The 19,571-nt window shown below is 42.8% G+C and overlaps 1 protein-coding gene across 2 annotated transcripts in view; it reads right to left on the bottom strand.

Moving 5' to 3' along the window:
• betaggt-II (geranylgeranyl transferase type-2 subunit beta) overlaps positions 1 to 19,571 on the bottom strand; it is a 205,696-nt gene that overhangs the window by 3,655 nt on the left and 182,470 nt on the right. The window contains exons 7-8 of one of the 2 annotated variants that reach the window (XR_010849362.1): positions 5,986 to 6,185; positions 373 to 472 (exon numbers count right to left, since the gene is read on the bottom strand). Coding sequence is in view for 1 of the 2 variants with exons in the window: in XM_067082092.1 (XP_066938193.1) it covers positions 5,986 to 6,185 (200 nt within the window). In the remaining variant the exon portion in view is untranslated. The remainder of the gene's footprint in view (positions 1 to 372; positions 473 to 5,985; positions 6,186 to 19,571) is intronic. The other variant, XM_067082092.1, reaches the window with a different exon arrangement.

Raw genomic sequence — 19,571 nt, 5'->3', positions numbered from 1 at the left:
AGTAACTTTCCCTCCAAAGAAAAAATAAGTAAGAACTTTTTTACATCAATACCATCACCTTTTAAGTAAAGTTCATCATATCTAAGCACTGCCTTACTGCTTTTCTAGAAATATAACCATAATTAAACTAAGAGGTATTGACTTTCTTAAAATTTAAGTGCTACTGTTTCAAAGCAAAGGGAGTTCCAACATAAGTTAAAATAAATCATCATTTTCATTTTTTCCTATCAAAGTAATCTATAAGAAAAAATGTTTGCCTTATCATTTTAGTTATGAATTTTCAAAATGTGGCACCGATAGTCACAGATATTTGGTATGTAAACCCAAAAATAAATGGGAAAAACTGACGATAATGGGAGGGGCTGGAGATACCTGGAAGATCAAGAATGAAGTGAAAACAAGGTTCTATATGCTTTGTGAGTGCATCAGTCAGCTATAAGATTGATCAAAGATGAATCCCAGCCAGATGTAACTGAAAAGCCAATGAAGTTAAATTTCTAAATCTACCATACACACACAATCTGACCAGAAACTGATCTTAAATCTACCTTAAGTATTTACATGTGTTGATCACCAGAAGAATGGATGAAAATATTGGGGATCGATTTTATTAGATACTCAGTTCTTTATATTATATTGTCCTTAGTAATTATAAAGCATTGAAAACTCAAAAGGAATTAATGACCATTCAGCTAATCTCAAGAATGGACCATGGAGGTTGTTCATCAGTTAAAGAATAACAAATTATCAGTTAAAGAATAACAAATTTTTTAAAAAAATACACCTCTCACAATTTTATGAATTTTGCTAGAGATTGCCTACATTCTCCAGAATCCTTCAAAAAAGGGGGGGGGAGAATCCACCCACAAAATTTTTAAAAATCCATTGAAGTAAGGTCATGAAACAGCAACTAATTGTTGGAATATGATTCTAGGAAGGAGTATGAAGGTGACATAAATGACAGCAAGACAAAAACTGAACATCCTGTTTTTGCTGATGCAAATACAAAGGCATATGTACAGTAGTGACAAAGGAATACAATTGTTGGTGGAAGTGAAACGAGGCATAACGGAAATGAGAAGGCAGGTGTAAGAGAGGTGGGAAGAGCTTAGCAATGATAAGCTCTTCCACCTTTGTTACACCTGCCATCTCATTTCTGTTGTGCCTTGTTTCACTTCCGCCAACAATTGTATTCCTTTGTCACTACAAATGTCTTTGTATTTGCATCAGTAAAAACAGATGTTCAGTTTTTGTCTTGCTGTCATTTATATCACCTTCATAGTGTTTGACCAGACCAGTGAGTCTATTTATTTAGTTCTAACAGGGCCAATGAATTAGACTTTCTGACCAAACAAGGTGATGCACATGTTCTCAGCATACAAAAACTGGGAGCCAAGAAGAGAAAAGAATTTTATCAAATGCAGTGACACATTCTACAACATAGGGTACACTATTAGGGGAGAGCTAAATAGGCAAACAGAAGCAGCTGATTTGTAGATGTGATGGCTTTGGAGAAGCAGCACTGGAATTCTGGTGGAGTCAAGGATTAAAGACAATGAATAAGTGGTTAAGCAGTGGAGAAGTTGTCACAGATAGGTTTTGTAGTTAAGAATAAATGACATAAAACAGAATGCATTGTTATATTGGGCAAGGCATACCAGCATTTACCAACATAAACTGTTACTTGCAAAGTCATATGCACGGGAAAGAGAAGATGAAAGGAGCCAGTTGAAAGTAATAACACAGGAATTAAGTATACAAATGAAGCAGTAAAATGGTCATCCAATCACGAATAGGAAGAAGGAAGGTGAAAACAAGCATAAGAATGCTTACATCACCAGAGGTAGTACAAGGTGTGACATACGGGGGAAAGATACATATAAAGAGGCACAGATATGATGTTGTCAAGACACAAAATGAAAGAAGTGAGCCATCATGGTTTTGCGGAAGGAAGGCAAGGAAGAGAATAAATTGGATACAAGGAATTTAGGCTTAAAAGCTAAGCAGCCAAACTAGGGCAACTTCAGCCATTCAGTGTTAAGAAAGTAAAATGAGGGAGTTGGAGTGGTTGGACAGCAAAACAGAGAGACCTAGAAAATAAATGATATGGAGTATAAGGATCTAAAGGTGAAACTGTGAGGAAATCCCACAGTTGCACAAATAAGCAATGGTCACAGAGAAGCTGAATGTGAATGGAAGTAAAGTAAAAGGCTAAAAAGTGGGTGCACCTAGGAGGTGAAGGGTTATTGCAAACACCCATTAGTAATGCCTACAGTGCACCACCTGAAGTCCAATGATGGCGCTATTAGTGCCATCAGTAGCACTATCCCCTAAGGAGGAAGAGGACAGAGATGTAGGATAAAGGAGAGAGAGGCCAAGAGACAAAGGTAAAAAGAAAGCTGCAGAAAGAAGGCATCTGAATCTAAAACAGTAAAAGGAGCTAAGGAAACATTTGGAATAAAGAGGGAAGGAAAAAGCAATATGAAGGGGGGGGGTAAAGCATATAAAGATGAAACTGGAGAAAGTAAAGCTGAAAAGAAATGCCTGAATGAAAGAAGCTACACTTAGAGATTCTACTGACTGACTGATTGATTGACTGACTGACCTGGAGGTTACCTGGCATCAAAAGTACCAGGGTCACTAACTCCCAACCATACAGTAGTCCATACTATAAAAATATTCAATAAAAAAGTAAATAAAAAAAAAGATAAGAGTCCCACAGTAGACCGGCTACTGCATACAATAAACTACACAGGTTAAAAGTTGAGGTAGATATGTTCCAGATAACCCACCTCTGTAAGAAAATTAACCAAACTGTTATTTCCATATCTGTCTCATCCATTTGAAAGTGATCTCTCACTTCCTCCAAACAGGGTATTCGACCAGCAAATGCCTTACAGTGAGGGGAAACCAAGCAATCATCACAAAATGGCTCGTTTTCACCATTCATAAGATAGCTATGTTAGGTGCTTGTCGCCAATTTGTAAATGACAAACTAATGATGTATCTTCCATTTTCTAGGCATCAAACTGTACTTCTAATACCTCCAAGGATATAGCTTTGAAGTGATTCCTTTCATCTTAATGGGCTTACTTACTGGCATTGTTGTTACAAAAAACTAGGGACTGATTTCCATATGGGCAGGAACCCAACAAAAATACGCTATGCTTCCTCTAAAATGGTGAAAATATATCCATTGCAAAATATTCAGTGCCAATGGATGGTCAGTACTGATGATTTTTTATGACTGCCATGCAACTCTGGAGTCACAAAATATTGTGATGCTAAATTTTGGGAAAGCTGTAATATGTATGCTTCAGTGCAGTTAAAATCCCATACAGTTCAGCTGTACAGTATAGGTAGAGATTATACTTTGAGTGAACCTCTACAGCTAAAACCATCACTAAAACCTGTGGTCAGCATCAGATTTGGAACCATCTGTAAAAATAAATATATTTACATGTTCCATTGTATGCTATAAAAACACACCCTAATTCCTCATTATCCGCTGATGTACCTGCAGAATTTAACAACAGAACTTCCAAGCATCTTAACTCTAAAGCTAAAAGGTTTGGGGAAGCTGGAATGATTTCCACGGAAATTATAGTAACAATTTGTTTGCAACAGCAAAAGCCAATGAATGGGGTATTCATTGCATCCTAAATCATTAATGAAATACTAATGTCTGGCAGAGTAATTCAAGGGACGTCTCTCCTCCACCAATAAGTAAACTAGAAGTAGGACATGACGGAAAGACACCAGTTGCTAGATGAATAACACCATGGCAGACAGAATGTAATATTTTTAGGTGGTTGAGGGTAGTTGAAGACTATAATTTGCATCCATATGAAAGCTTTGATGTGATTAAGGCTGTATGGAGCTTCAGTAATATGTTCCTATTAGGTCCCTAGTTATTATGGGACAAAACTTCCAGAATGTGCATAGGCTCTCGACATTTAGTTGTGATATACTTCAGGTCAGGGACCCAAGTTAATTTATCATCAAAGATTAGGCCTAGAAAAGGTGCTTGCTCTATGACCATACAGGTAAAGGTCTGGGTCTGGATGAACGCCCTGAATACTGTACTGCAAAAACGAATACTGTATTGGTAGTCTTATGCACAGAGACTCTGAAACCTTGCTTCTCAGCCAGCCCACAATTTTATTTGTGTTAATTGCAGCCTTTCTTTTTGCTACTGCCATCCATTAGGCAACAAAGGATATTGATAGGTCATCTACAAACAGTATACTCAAGCCCTCACTTGGAATGAGTGCTACTATGCCATTTATGGCAAGAGCAAAGAGTGTAACTAAGCACACTACCCTCAAACACCTTCCTAACATCTTTTATCAGATACAGTAGTGTGTTATCAACTTTCACCTGAAAATATCTAGTGGATAAAAAACTTTCAGAAACAAATGCATTTCTCCTTGCAGACCAATATACAATATATCTCCAAACAGTGTCATATGCTTTATCTATATGAGAAAAAACAAACATATAATTTTTTGTTGTCAGTTGCTTAAAGGGAAATTGACTAACATCCTCAAGAGATTAAAGAGATAAAGTCTCTCTCTCTCTCTCTCTCTCTCTCTCTCTCTCTCTCTCTCTCTCTCTCTCTCTCTCTCTCTCTCTCTCTCTCTCTCCTGCCTGTGCCAGCTCAAGGGTTAGAAGTATGTATGTATATATTTTTAAGGGTACTAATGTTTAAGATGACTTTGAAATTATATTAATAATATAATTTCAAAGATTAATACAATAATACAATAATAATTTAAGATATATTTGATGTAGGATGATACTTTAAGTACACATTTGGTATTTGAGCTTTCAAGATAGGCAGTTATAAGCATTTTTAGAAGGGGGGTTCTAAGTATAGTATTCGTGGGGGTCTGGAACGCATCCCCCGCGAATATGGGGGTTTATAGCCAGAAAACAATTCATAAATTGCCAGTGTTATGGCCTAATGAAAAGGCGTAACATACAGCAACTTACTTTTATAATGGAATGTTGTAACATCCGAGAATTACTTTTAAGGCAAAACTATTATCGGCGCTGCCAGAAGCCTAACCGGTAAAAAAACCATAAATGCAAATTGCGTCGTTTACCAGCGGCTTGTTGATGACTCTGAATCAACATAAACAAAAAATAAGAAAAACTCATCCTGTAAGATTTCAGCTTGAAGGCTACAATATACATGTCCCGATGGTTGATTTAAAGAATCCTCAATATACATGTCCTGATGGTTGATTAAAAGAATCCTCTATCGGAATCTGGTAAAATAACCGGAAAATAATGAATAAAGCTGCTGCCAGACCAGGTGCTGCCACCACGGACAGCAGGAAACAAATGAGGATTGTCTGCTAGGTTGTTCCAATATTCCATTCGTGGGACGGGCTGATCACCTACACAAACTATACTGAAGCACTACCAGTGAAATTTTGAATCTAAGCTCCTGTTTGAGTGGAAATTATAGCTGTATATAATTACTTGGGAATTACTTATATAAAATTTAGGTTTTAAATGGAGGAATGAACTAAAAGTTGTGAGCCTTCCACTAAAGTGACATAACTAGAGTTTAGCAATCTTGAATAAATGCTTAACACCTACTTATAAAATGATTTGAAAAATAGGAAAAAATTTTCAGTCATACAACTGTCATTATTTCTACAAAATTTAGCAAAACCACTAATGAGAACTATTCAATGAAAATAGTATCTCATACTGTAATATCTTTTAAGATACTTATTCAATATTACGAGTACTACATCAACAAAAGATATAGCAAATTATAAATCATAACACTACAATCTTACTTTTTCACACAAAGAAACTACAATTTTAATTTCAAAGAGACATTTAAACCACATGAAACTCTGTCCATACAAAACCATTAATCATAAAATGCCTTACAGCTGTATTACAGACCTCAGCTGCACCAACAGTTCATTGTTTCTAAGATTCATTTAAGTTAATAAGTCATACCTGTGTTGCCATAATGAAAACTCTCATCTTGCTTGCATTAATCCAATGAAGTCGTCCCAGCATTGTCAAGGATGCTAATACCCACCAAGAGTAACAGACATCAGGTAATTTTTCTGGCCTCCCATTCAGACCTCCAGAAGGCAACTGACGTTCACATAACCACCATCCTAGGAGATCCCCATTTACTCTATGTAGCTGACCTACATTTAGAAAAAACAGAATCAATGTGTAATACTAGTTGTGACTTGCTAGATTCACTACTGGGCTTTATTTATATTTACAAATACCTTAAAAATATTTATTTATCCATATCTACTGAAAGGTACACAGTGAAATGCCTATATGTGCAAAAAAAATCAAAAGGGTTCATTTCACATACATTTTTAAACTTTATGCTTTGGAACAAAAAAGAACAGCCTTACGTAGCCATACTCTCAGTTGGTAATGAGTGAACTGAGCATATTTAGCTTAATCAAAGATGTGGCCAACCTGCGAGTTGAAAAATTTTCACAAGTTGGATATGACTCCTCCACAACTTTCACAACCTCACCTAATTCCATAAAAAGTTTTGCTATATTTTAAACTGATGCATCATCTGCAACCATCAGACGAGAGGAAGAGTGAACCTCAGGACTATACATATAAAAGTTGAGTTACAAGAAAAAACAGGTTTTGACATAGGAAAAACCTATTTTTGGTAGTCGCTGTTGAGTCCTCAGGGAGTTACCTTCCATGGTCTGCCAGAGCTCTACGGTGACCGAACTAATATCAAAGAATTCTCTTCTAGTTGGTCTTTTTGGCCAGGCATTGTGTTGTAATGATTAACATTATAACTCATGATGGAGTACAGTATATAATGGACTTAAAGATAAGAGGGCACTTTCCCTTATCTTCAGCGAAGCTGAACCCAGTTTTTCCAACGTCAAAAGAACCTGCAAGAAAGAGAAGTGACTACTGCGCATGCGCATCTGCCCTCTTGTTTACAACCCGGCCATTAAAGACCAAGGGGCCATTACTCTCTGTTGGTCAATGCAGGATGATCCCTTGCCCAAATCCTATGCCTTTCCGTCAGGGAAGTGGGAGGGTTTTGAGGACTCAACAGCAACTACCAAAATTAGGTTTTTCCTACGTCAAAACCTGTTTTTTGATGGTGTAGTTACTTGCTTCGTCCTCAAGGAGCTTTTCAAACTTTTTAATCGGAACATCCCAAAGGAAAAAACATTTCTGGTCCGAGGTCAAGCCACAGATTTCAAGTCCCTTGCTTTATTCCAAATACTCTTCAGGTTTTGGTACCAAGGAACAAGAAACTATACGTGAACTTATGTTTTAGGATGTGGCTTACCTAAGCATGCTGGGTTTGGTTGCAGTAATGTCTCCCTTCTCCCAGAGATAGTTAGCATACTCATCGTCAATAAGACCCCTGATTTGTTGCTGTAGCACCTAGGGGTTAAAACTAACCATGCCACCTACTGATACACAGTGTAGTCAAGTTTGTTCGAGCATGTGGCAATAATTTAACTGATGACCGCCTCGTACATTTGGAGACTTCTTCGAAAGAGACATTTCTGATGAAGGCCAATGACGTACTTACTTTCCTAACATTATGTGACATAGGAAAGGAGTGTGGATTTGCCTTTTTAATGAGAAACACTAGGAGTTTGTGATTCTAGTACGTGGCGAACAGGTCCACTTTTGGTTGTGGAACCATGCAGGCTACTGTTTGAAAAGAGTGGTTGCCCAACATCCACTCTGTTGAAGCTGTTGTTTTCCTTGATAGAGAGTCTGCTATTACAATGAGACCCCTGTCAGGTGAATTGCAGACATGTGCCACTTCCTTGCTTGCACCATCTGAAGGATGGCTAGCATTACCATACTGAGAGGACGTGAACGTGATCCCGACCTCTTGATGTAGGATACTGTAGTTATGTTGTCTCTTTCTTCTGGAGGTTTGAGTTTTTTGAGAGACAAAAAGACAGCTATCAGCTCCAGGAAATGGATATAAAAATTCCTCAGAGTAGCTGATCACCTCCCTGCCACCTGACAATCCTCCCAACCTGTCAACAAGGCATCTGTGTGTATTGTCACTTTTGCCAGAGATTCCTTCTGGATCCAAGGCAGAAGTATCTCCCCAACTCTTAATCCTTTGATGAGGTCGGTCTCACATCTTTTTTCTTGCACGAGAGAGCCAGAATTTGTTCACATTTTTAGTTGCAATCTAAGTACTGGATCTATTACTGATGCGAACTGCAGCAGGCCCATCATACGTTAAGATTGCCATCTGGAAACTCTGGGCTGTGCAAGGAACCTTTTGAGGACTTGCCTTATTCTGTTTTGAGTATGATGGGGAGAGACAACAGGCCGTGAAGAGTATCCCAACACAGTCCCAACCATTCAAAGTGTCTGCTGGGCGTGAAGTAGGATGTTTCAAATTTATTACAAAACCTTTTGACTGTAGTCTGTTGACCATTGCTCTTAGGCTTTTCAAGCACTCTTTTCTTGTGGGCCCCCAGATCTTTTTATTTGAGTTCTTGAACGAATACTGTTGCTAATTTTGTACAATATTCTTTAGGCAATGTTTAGTTCAAAGGGCATGACTTTGAATCTACATATCTTTTCCTATCCGGAACCTTAGGAAGGGGCGGAAGGGAACAGCTATAGGGATGTGCCAGTATGCATCTTTCAGAGCTATAGAAACTGTCTACAACAGTAATTATCTGAAACTTTTGGCAAACAATGCGCTTGTTCAATGTTGATTGGTTGAGGATCACTCTTCTTTTGGAGGAATCCTTTTTGAGGACATTGAAGAGACATACTTGGTGGCGAATATATGCATGTTTCTCTATGGGCCCCATTAACAGGGCCTTTCTGCACTTATAAATAATGCTGTCCCTCCCCACAGGGAAAACTTCCATTATCTGTGATGTTGTCGAAGCCAACCCCCAACCAATATAATTCCTCTTGGTATCTGCCTCCTCCTCTGCCTTTGCCTTTGATAGACATTCCAGGTGTTGCTTTTCCTTTTTCCCCATATAAGGTGGTTTTTGGACCTTGTGAAAAAGGACATCCTTGCTGTTGTTGTTGTCCCTTTGTAGAGAATTGTCTCTTAAGACCACCTACCTGTTTTTTGAGGAAAACTTTTGGGGGTGACTGAAGGCTTATATGATTTTTTATCAAAGTGAGCCTTTTTTGGGGTTGGGTAAAGAGAAATTTTGGGTTCTTTGTTTCCTGAATTCCCCTCCCCAGAAGAGTATACACTGTACAATTCTGTTGGCGGGTATGCTTGTTGAGTTGAGCCACAACAGACTCCTCAAACAGGTCCTTACAGAAGGGGTTAGAATGTAATAATGCAGTGACACTGGAGAGTGATTTGATGGAGCTCTCCAATGCTTCCATTAGTGCTTTTATGCACCATTCTAGGAAGTCACAGAGTGCTTCCCATCGGGTTTGTATAAGACTTTTGGCCTCAACAGCAAAAATTATCCTGGGATCTTCTGGAACCTTTAAGGTGGCAACTTCCAGCGAGGTGGTAGAGGTTATAATACTAAGGAGTCAGAGCCTAGTATAAAATTCTGACAAGGCTGTCCCCTCTCAGTCGTCTCATAGGGGTCCCAAACTCCTGAGCAGTTATATCTAAAGGGAGCTTTTTCCTCTCAAAAGGAAGTTGCAGCATTGCCCATTCCTTGGTGGAATTTCCAGAAACTGGGATGACTGTGGCAGATGGCTTTTTCTGAACTTGTCCCTGTGTCAGCCGGTGAAATATCCATCCAGCACATATTTCTAGGTAAATTCATTGCTAAATATACCAGAGAAAAAAGCTGTCAGGAATGCTGGGGTTACTACCCCCAGATCGATCATCTATAATAAAATAGACGTCGGTATAGGTCAGGGTGAGTGATTGTTGTCACTGCCACAGGACCGCACTCTGAAGATATCCCAATGACAAAACCCCGGAATGTGGGGAGCTGATCCAGCACCCACACTCACCCGCCCGCCAACCAACGACCCCAGCGCCATCTGAACTCATTCCATACTAGCACGTGCTTAATTTAGAAAGCTTTTTCTTGTGCTGCCCCTTTTTTGTCCAAATTTGGATTAATTTCATCATGTCGTCAAGCAATTTCACTGTGTCTAAGTTAAGTACCATCTTCTTGTGGGGTTTTTACTACTTGTGAGGCTCTTATAGGCCCGTAAATTAATATTTACAGGGTCATATATCGGACGCTCCCCGGCGTTCGCCGCCTCAGCCATGATGACCTTGAAGCACACTCTTACAGCTGGTTTCTGCAAGGGTTTCTCTCGGTCGCTTACATTTTTATTCATGTTTTATAATTCCCCTTCAAGAAGTTCCCTTTGGAGGCGTTTATCTGTCAGGCGGGTCCTGGTACCTTGATTAGCGTTATTCCTTACGGAGGCTTCCTCCCCTTATTTTGGTTCTTGCAGTTGATTCATAGCGTATACCAGGCTCTTGTTCGAGTAGATTCCCTCTCCAGGGTGGTGCTTTCTTTTGTCAGTTTTCTGATTTATAGTGTATTGGATGACATTGACAATTTGGTTTTATTATGATCCGGGCTCGGCGTCAGGTGCAGTCTAATGGCTGCCTACTTCCTGTTCGCCTCGCTCAGTTAGGCTATACGCTTAGCACAAGTCCTTATATTTTTGTATATTTATTCATATGACGGGTACTTATATGCTTACTGGTTAACTTTAACGATATTTATCAGAAATTGGGGATCCTAGCCTAGCCCTCTCGCTCCAATCGGTGGGTTAGGCTATTCAGGTTAGGTTTTTGCATTGTCTTAGCTCCCATCTCTCCCGACTATGTCGCTTGAGCAGGGGAGGGAGGGGTAGGCTGGTCGAGGGAGTTCCTGTTTGTTGTTCCATCCGCCTTACCGCTTGTTTTTGGGTTTGCTGGAGTATCTGAAACCCCTGTTCCCTCCTCCCTCTGGTGAGGGAGAGAGAGAAGAAAAACAATGTGGGGAATCTTCTTCATGCATTGCCCTTCTACCCTATGGGTTGGTTGTTGGTTGGACTAGGTTACAGGAATTTCTCTCCCTTTCAGCCCTCTCCCTCTTCTTTCTCTCCTCCCTTATTGTCTGGGCTGCGCCTTCAAGGGGAGGGTGAGAGTTTGGTGATTGCCTTAGAATAGTGCTGTTACCCTATCCTTCCCTAGTACTTTGGTGAGTGTCATGAGTCTCCCTACAAATAGGTAGTCGATACGTCCGTTTCGGCGCCCCGTGGGGAGTTACAGTCAGTGTATGGGGGTATCCCCCGTCCTGTTAAAAATAAAACTCGGTCCCACCTTCCAAGTACTGTACAAACCTTCTTCCCCCCCCGTCTTGCCAGTGGTATGTCATCTCCTCGCGTGCGGGACGTCGGTCTCTTCGATTGTCACCCCGAGGGGGACTGGTCTGGTTCCCAGTCGAGAGTCACCCACCCTCCTGGGCCCCGTCCTGGTGTCATCCGCTTGGCTAGTGTTTCGTTGGTTCGCTCTCCTGTGGATCGAGCGGAACTCCCATCACTTTCAGGGTTCAAACACTTGCTCGCTAATTCCGCTCCGCCGTCCCCGGCCCTCCCGTTGCCTTTGTACCGGTTACCGCTCTGGTGGTTTTGGTCTTCAGCGGGTTGGCTTTAGTCACACCTAACTCTCTAGCTGCGTAATGACTGGTGGTAATGATTTACCCCGCCTTCCCCGCTGTAATCAAGTGTCAGAGGTACGGGATCCCGGAGGGGTCTGCGCCGGAACACGGCGACCTACAGTGTACTGTTATCCTGTATTGTTAACCAGTTACTTTGTGCCGTTATAATTTATGCATGATCCTAGATTAAGATCCTACTCCGTTGACCGGCGTTCCTTAATTTAGTATATATCATGTTTTGCTCTAGTTTATTACCCCACCGGAATGCTTCGGTGGATCCGGTATAAACTAAGGCCTGCTGCCGGCTCCGCAGTATTTATTCTTTAAGTAGATTCACAATTAAGAGTTGCATGATCCTAGATTAAGGTCCTGCTCTGCCGAACTATCTCCGGCGCTCCTTGATTTAGTGTGGTCATGTTTTGCTCTAATTTATCGTCCCGCCGGAATGCTCCGGCGGGTCCGGTATAAATTATTTAACATACTCCAATACCTACTATAGTTTAAGGTCCCTTAAATTAGTAGGTTCATATACCGTTTTACACTTACAGACTGTGCGTTGTGAGGAGCCCGGGTGCTCTGCAGTGCTGCACCAGCCCTATGGGCATGTCGTCTGTCGCTCCCATGCGGGCTGTGCAGTCCGGCTTGATGACCCATATCGTGTGGCATCGTTGGCACCCGGACGGTTGTGAGGTTTGACTTTAGCTTACCTGGTATCTTTGTTTTATTTACGTTAGGGCTTAATATATGGCCAGGACGAGTCGGTAAGCTTATAGTTACTGCCTTTAGTTTACCTGGTATCCTCACTTGTTTTATTTACGTTATGGGAATAATAATATATGAAAACTTATATATTTACTCTCAATGCACCAGAGCATTAAAAGTAAGGTTTTCGATTTTTGACGATCCCCTCTCTTCCAGGCCGAAACCGGGACCGCCTGTATATCTCTCACCAAACGCTTCCTCGGCTAGTGAACGCGCCTTGGGTTCTCTTCGAGCCTGGGTGGCTGGGTTTGGGAGAAATGTTCCGTCGGGGAAGCCGTATGTTCTCGACGAGAACATCCGGAACCTACTCTACCCTGGCGCCCGGATCTCAGCGGCTGTACCAGCAGAAGTCGCTGCTCCTGTCATCGAGCAGATCCGGGTAGAAACCCAGCCTCTCCAGGACGAAAGTCTCTACGCGGCGGTGTCGGAGGAAGTAGCGGCCATAGATCTCGACCTGGAGCCTATGAATACGGAACAGGACCAGGAGGTAGGTGGGGAGGTAAGTGAGGCAGTGGGGCGGGCCCCTTTTTGATTCCCCTTCCACCGCCTTTTTCAGGGATTTCATAAGTCTTCTCTGAGGGACGGTGCGCAATCCACTGTCCCCAAGCTGAAGAAGACTTGGAAGGCAAAGGGCTATAAGTCCGCGACTTCCCGCAAGACAACCCCTTCCCTCCGGTGAAGCCACGGGATGCTAGTCCGGTGGCTTCCGCAGGCAAGGCCACTCCCTCAGCTAAGGGTGCGAGTTCGAGAGCAGCTAAGGCTAGCCCTCCTCGCCAGCCTGCCTTTGACCCGGAGGCGTTTGCAGGGATGCTCTTGCAAAGATTTTCCACGGAGGTTGATGCTAAGCTGAGCAAGCTTATGGAGAGGCTGCAGAGCCAGGAGACTATGCTCTCCGGGTTCATGCGCTCTGGTGGGTCCGCTGTGCATTATCCCATTCCGGATGCCTCCGCCCTCCCTCCATTTGACAAGGGAAATCCATGGCATTTTGCCCTTCATGCTCCCCGGCATGAAGATACCCTAACGATCGAGGGTCTAGGCACGCGCAGACTCGAGGAGTTGGAATTCTTTCCTCCTGATCTGCTGCCCCCCTACCCAGGCTTCGCCAGGCTGACGGAGGAAGCTTGGGTAAGGTCGGATAAGGTCCCGAAGGAGACAGTGATCTTCCCAAGGGACCAGGCGCAGTCTACCTTGATGCGCACCTTTAATGAGTGGCAGGCGGAGAACACGAAGTTGACCCCCTTCAAGGGCAACTTCACGATGTTCTCCTTGGGGGACAGGATCCCGACCCCCTGCATGACTAAGGTAGCCCTCGCGACGGCCCAGGCATGCTCGGAGGGTAAGCCGTTGCCTCAGCTCCGGGAGACTGATCCCACCTCTCTGATCTTCCCCGGAGACGATGAATTTTGGAAGGATGCCCCGGCCACTTTACTTCGGGTAAGCTGGACCCGGAGTGTGCATCCAACTTATTCAGCGAACAGCTTCCCAAATTGCCAGAAGCTCTCCTGAAAGCAGAGTTTGAGGCTAGGTGTCGGCTGAGCCGATCACTGAACTCACTGTGCCTGGCGGAAGCAACCGCTGTGACGTTCATGAGGAGCAACTCTTCCAAGTCCTAACGAAGTCCCTATTGGCGGGATTTCAGGCGGACTTGTTTGACTTTATGGTAGCGGATGAATTGCCGCAAATACATCTTCACCGACACTTACCATCAGACATGAGCCTAATAAGCTCATGAAAAGTTACTTCTGGGCGGCTAATATCTTCCCGGAAGAAGAAGTCAACAATGTCCTGGCGGAGGCAACCAGGGCAAATCAGAGTCTGCGCTCCCGCTGGGGTATCCCCGCCTTTAAGCGGAAGACCCCCGAGTCCGTCGGCCCTCAGAGTAGACCTGGTAAGAGATACAGGAGGCACAGGAGACAACACCAGCAGGCTGTTGTCCAGGCTGTTGTCCTGTCTCTCGACAGTTTGCCAGCCTTCTACCTCGAAGGCCCAACCCCAACAGTTCGTGCTGGTGCAGCCAGCTCAGCACTCTCTTGCCGCTCCTTCCTTCGTAACGTCTCCTGTATTTAACCCTTCCTATGAGGGCCAGGGGTCGTTTCGGGGTCTTAACAGGAGCGCAAGGGGTACTAGAGCGAGAGCCACCTTCAGAGGCAAGGCTGCCTTGCAATCCCTCTCCCTGGGAAGAGGAGGCCGCGGTAGAGGAGGCAAGCCTGCACCCTCCCAGTGAGAACAATCAGGTGGGCGGCAGACTTTATCTGTTCAGGGACCGTGGACCTTCAGTCCATGGGCCCACAGTATAGTCTCCAAAGGTTTGGGCTGGAGCTGGATCAAGGGACCTCCCCCTTTGATCAGATTTCATCAACCGTCCTTCCAAAGCTCTGCGGGACTTTGCTACGGAATTACTCCTAAAGAGGGCCATAAAGAAAGTGAGACACCTGAAATTTCAAGGCAGGCTGTTCAGTGTTCCCAAGAAAGACTCCAGTCAACAAAGAGTAATCCTGGATCTGTCGCGTCTCAATCTTTATATACAATGCGACAAATTTCGCATGCTTACAATCGCGCAGGTGCGGACTCTACTTCCTCGTGGAGCCGTCACCACCTCTATAGATCTTTCAGACGCATATTATCACGTCCCGATTGCGCGAACTTCTCTCCTTCCTAGGTTTCAGACTGGGGAAACAGGCCTACTCGTTCCGGGTCATGCCATTCGGGCTCAACATAGCACCCAGAATCTTTACGGCTGGCGGAAACGGTAGTCAACAGTTACGGTCCCAGGGATATCGCTGTCGCATACCTGGACGATTGGATAATTTGGGCATCCAACGCCGAGGAGTGCCGGAGAGCTACAGCCATAGTGATCGAGTTTCTGGAATCCTTAGGCTTTCAGATAAACAGGGCTAAGTCCCGCCTAACTCCGAGGCTCGATTTCAGTGGCTAGGTATCCAGTGGGACCTGGTCTCGCACAAACTGTCTATTCCACCAGCCAAACGAAGGGAGATAGCCAAAGCCACCAGGCAATTCCTCAAAAACAGGAAAGCCTCTCGCAGAACGCAAGAAAGAATCTTGGGTTCTCTTCAGTTCGCATCTGTAACAGACCTGCTCCTAAAAGCAAAGCTGAAAGACATAAACAGAGTGTGGCGAAGACGAGCCAATATCAAACTCAGGGACAAGGTGTCATTAGTTCCTCAAGTGCTAAGGAAAAGACTCCGGCCGTGGTCCACAGTCAAGGGTCTCTCAAAGTCAGTTCCCCTTCAATTCCCCCCTCCAGCTCTAATAATCCACACAGACGCTTCGTTAAGCGGCTGGGGAGGATACTCACCAAAAGAAAAGGTACAGGGTACATGGTCCACAATGTTCCGTCAGTTCCATATAAACATTTTGGAAGCGATGGCAGTATTTCTAACCCTGAAAAAACTTCGCCCCACCAACCAGGTTCATATCAGGCTGGTGTTGGACAGCGCGGTAGTAGTACATTGCATAAACAGAGGGGGTTCCAAATCAAGCCGGATAAACCAAGTGATGATAGCCATCTTCTCACTAGCGGAGAAACACGGCTGGCACCTGTCAGCTACCCATCTAGCAGGAGTCCGGAATGTTATTGCAGACTCCCTGTCCAGAACAACTCCGCTGGAGTCAGAATGGTCCCTGGACAAGGCTTCTTTCGAATGGATCCGCCGTCAGGTTCCGGGCCTTCAGGTGGACTTGTTTGCCACGGAGAGCAATCACAAACTCCCTTGTTATGTTGCTCCCAACCTGGACCCTCAAGCTCACGCCACGGATGCAATGTCCATAGACTGGAACAATTGGCAGAAAATATATCTGTTTCCGCCCAATAAACCTACTGATGAAGGTGTTGCACAAGCTCAGGTCATTCAAGGCCAAGTGGCCTTGGTAGCTCCCAACTGGCCAAGAGCAATTGGTTCCCTCTTCTTCTGGAGCTCAAGTTACGGTGTCATCAGATACCCAAGCCACAGCTGACTCAAATAGTGCAAACAAGGACTGTGTCAGCTTCCTCAAAAATTCTGAATGCCCTGGCTTTATGGACTTTATGAAATTCGCCGCTCAGAGAGGGGCAGATATTGATCCCATTAATACTCTGTTTCTTGAATCAGATAAAAGAGATTCTACCCTCAGACAGTATGATTCAGCAGTTAAAAGGTTGGCATCCTTTTCAAAGGCATCTGAAGCCCAAATCATGACCGCCAATTTGGCAATATCATTCTTTAGGTCACTGTTTGAAAAGGGTCTGGCTCCGGCCACCATAACCACAGCAAAATCAGCTTTGAAAAAGGTGTTTTTGCATGGCTTTAAGATTGATTTAACAGATTCATACTTTTCGTCCATTCCTAGAGCATGCGCTCGTTTGAGACCAGTGACCTGGCCACATACGGTTTCCTGGTTTCTTAATGATGTTCTAAAATTAGCCTCAGAAATTAATAACGATCAATGTTCTTATTTGAATCTGTTAAGGAAGACCTTGTTCCTAATTAGTCTAGCTTCAGGTGCCAGAATTTCAGAACTGTCTGCTCTCTCTAGAGGTGTCAATCACGTAGATTTCCTCCCGTCAGGAGAAGTTCTGCTTTCCCAGATCAAAGATTCTTAGCAAAAACAAAGACCCTCAGGATAGGTGGTCCCCTGGAAGGTTGTCCCTCTTCCACAAGACCTGTCCTTATGCCCAGTCGCTACCTTGAGGGCCTACTTACAAAGAACTTCTCAGTGTTTGTCTGGTCCTCTTTTATCAGGGAAAAAGGTGGAACACTTTCTTTAAAGGCTATAAGACAACAAATCCTGTACTTTATTAAGCAAGCTAACCCGGATTCAGTCCCTAAGGTTCATGATATCCGAGCGGTGGCTACCTCTACTAATTATTTTCATAATATGAATTTCGCTGAGCTGAAGAAGTACACGGGCTGCAAATCTCCATTAGTGTTTAAACGTACTATCTGAAATCACTGGAAGCTCTGAAATTCCCTGCGGTGGCTGTAGGAGCATTATCCCTCCACCTTAAATTAACCTTTAATCCCTATCCTTTCCCCCCCGCGCGTCTGCCTCATTTATTTGCCCTGCCATTTTCTCCTGGACCAGACTGTAAGGGGATAATCTTCTACAAATTATCAAACTACTTTGTTGGTAGTTATACTATACTATGTTGGTAGTTATACTTCGTTTTGGTTCAGGGATTTTCTGTTTACTCTTATTTTCAATACCTCATTCTAGCCTGTGCTTTCATACCATGCATACCATGAGTTCCTTGTTGTTAAATTGATTATATATATAAATTTTGTGAAATGAAGTGTTAAACATTTTAGCGCTGTGAAGGGTTTATTGTGAAGTAATATTAATTTTTGTGGATGGAAATATCATTAGTTATAATTTAACATATATCTGATTTTTATAAAATTTCTATTCCAGCCATTTGTTTTTTTATACTTCATCATTAACTCTTGAGCTGAAGTAGCCGTGCTGGTTTCTTCAACTGTCCCTTTGATCATCATTTCTTCGTGATCAGTAACATGTTGGAATTTCCCCAGTTAACTAGCAACAACTGAAATTATTTCTATTCCCAAGCCACATACGTTTGCTCATCATCTTGTCCGCAATATCCTGGTTAACTAACCAGCAAATTATTAATACACAGGTCCTGTATCTTTGGTGTTGGTCGAGTATATCTTTATTACTTTAATTTATTTTGAAATTACTTTAAAATTGTCATTATATAAAGGTCTTGTTATTTGTAATAATATTTATTATAATTTCTGACTTGTTTATTCTTTTGACCTCATTAGGATTGTGGTGTTTCTACTTGTTATTTAAGATACATCTAAAGATACACTTAATCTATCATTGTATCTATCATAAATGGTTGCTCATTAAACGAACCAAGGGCCATATTTCAAAAGCAATCCATTGACACAGACATGCCTCACAGCCTGGCTCCTAATATTATAATGTACAATCTTGCGGTGTTAGTTTTTAAGTGTGTGATATGTTATACTCACTGTGATTTAGTTTCAAGGCCGGAGGTACCCTTATAAGTTTTGTCATTTATTTAGTATCAGTACCTCTCCACTATAGTATTAATGATGTACATAGTTGATTCTCATGTCCTTTATTATAGTATAAATTATATCCCTAGTCATAACTCAGTTGTTCTGCTATACCTATAGTATTCAATTATATTTTGGGGATAATTAAAACTATTTTTAATAATGGTGTTTTTATACATGATCACCTAAATGTTTGTCACTTTTAGACTTTCACCAAGACTTGGTATGATTCTCTGTTATGATTTCACCGGCTGACACAGGGACGAGCTCAGAAAAGGGATTTTGACAAAGGAAAAATCTATTTCTGAGGGAGGCCCTGTGTCACCTGGTGACCCCCCCCAGGATCTAGGTTTCCCTCCCCGAGTAGGCATACCAAGCTTGTGGGGGTGCTAGCCTGGAATGAGTTCAGATGGCGCTGGGGTCGTCGGTTGGCGGGCGGGTGAGTGTGGGCGCTGGATCAGCTCCCACATTCCGGGTTTTGTCATTGGGATATCTTCAGAGTGCGGTCCTGTGGCAGTGACAACAATCACTCACCCTTAACTATACCGACGTCTATTTTATCATAGATGATCGATCTGGGGGTAGTAACCCCAGCATTCCTGATAGCTTTTTTCTTTGGTATATTTAGCAATGAATTTACCTAGAAATATGTGCTGGATGGATATTTCACCGGGTGACACAGGGCCTCCCTCAGAAATAGATTTTTCCTTTGTCAAAATCCCTTAATTCTCCCATTGTCTCTTGTTTTTAGTCACTACAAATTCTGAAAATCCATCTTCACATGATTAATAATTTTGAAAGTGAAGGGACAAAAGGCTGGGGCTACTTGGTTAGCAACTTGGGTCTTATTCAAAATGGAGGTAGAGATCCATTTTTTGTTGACCTGGTAAAGGGTGATTTACCAATTCCTTGGTGGAATTTCCCTAAACTGGGATGACCGTGGCAGATGATTTTAATTCTGCCACTGTCTCTTGTTTTTAGTCACTACAAGTTCTAAAAATCTGTCTTCACATGATTAATATTTTTGAAAGTGAAGGGACAGAAGGCTGGGGCCACTTGGTGAGCAACTTGGGTCTTATTCAAGATTGAAGTAGAGATCCATTTTTCATTGACCTGGTAAAGGGTGATTTCTGTAACTTTTAAT

The sequence above is a fragment of the Macrobrachium rosenbergii genome, chromosome 37, assembly GCF_040412425.1.
Source record: "Macrobrachium rosenbergii isolate ZJJX-2024 chromosome 37, ASM4041242v1, whole genome shotgun sequence".
Classification (NCBI taxonomy): Eukaryota; Metazoa; Arthropoda; class Malacostraca; order Decapoda; family Palaemonidae; genus Macrobrachium; species Macrobrachium rosenbergii.
This window is presented reverse-complemented; position numbering and strand designations above follow the sequence as displayed.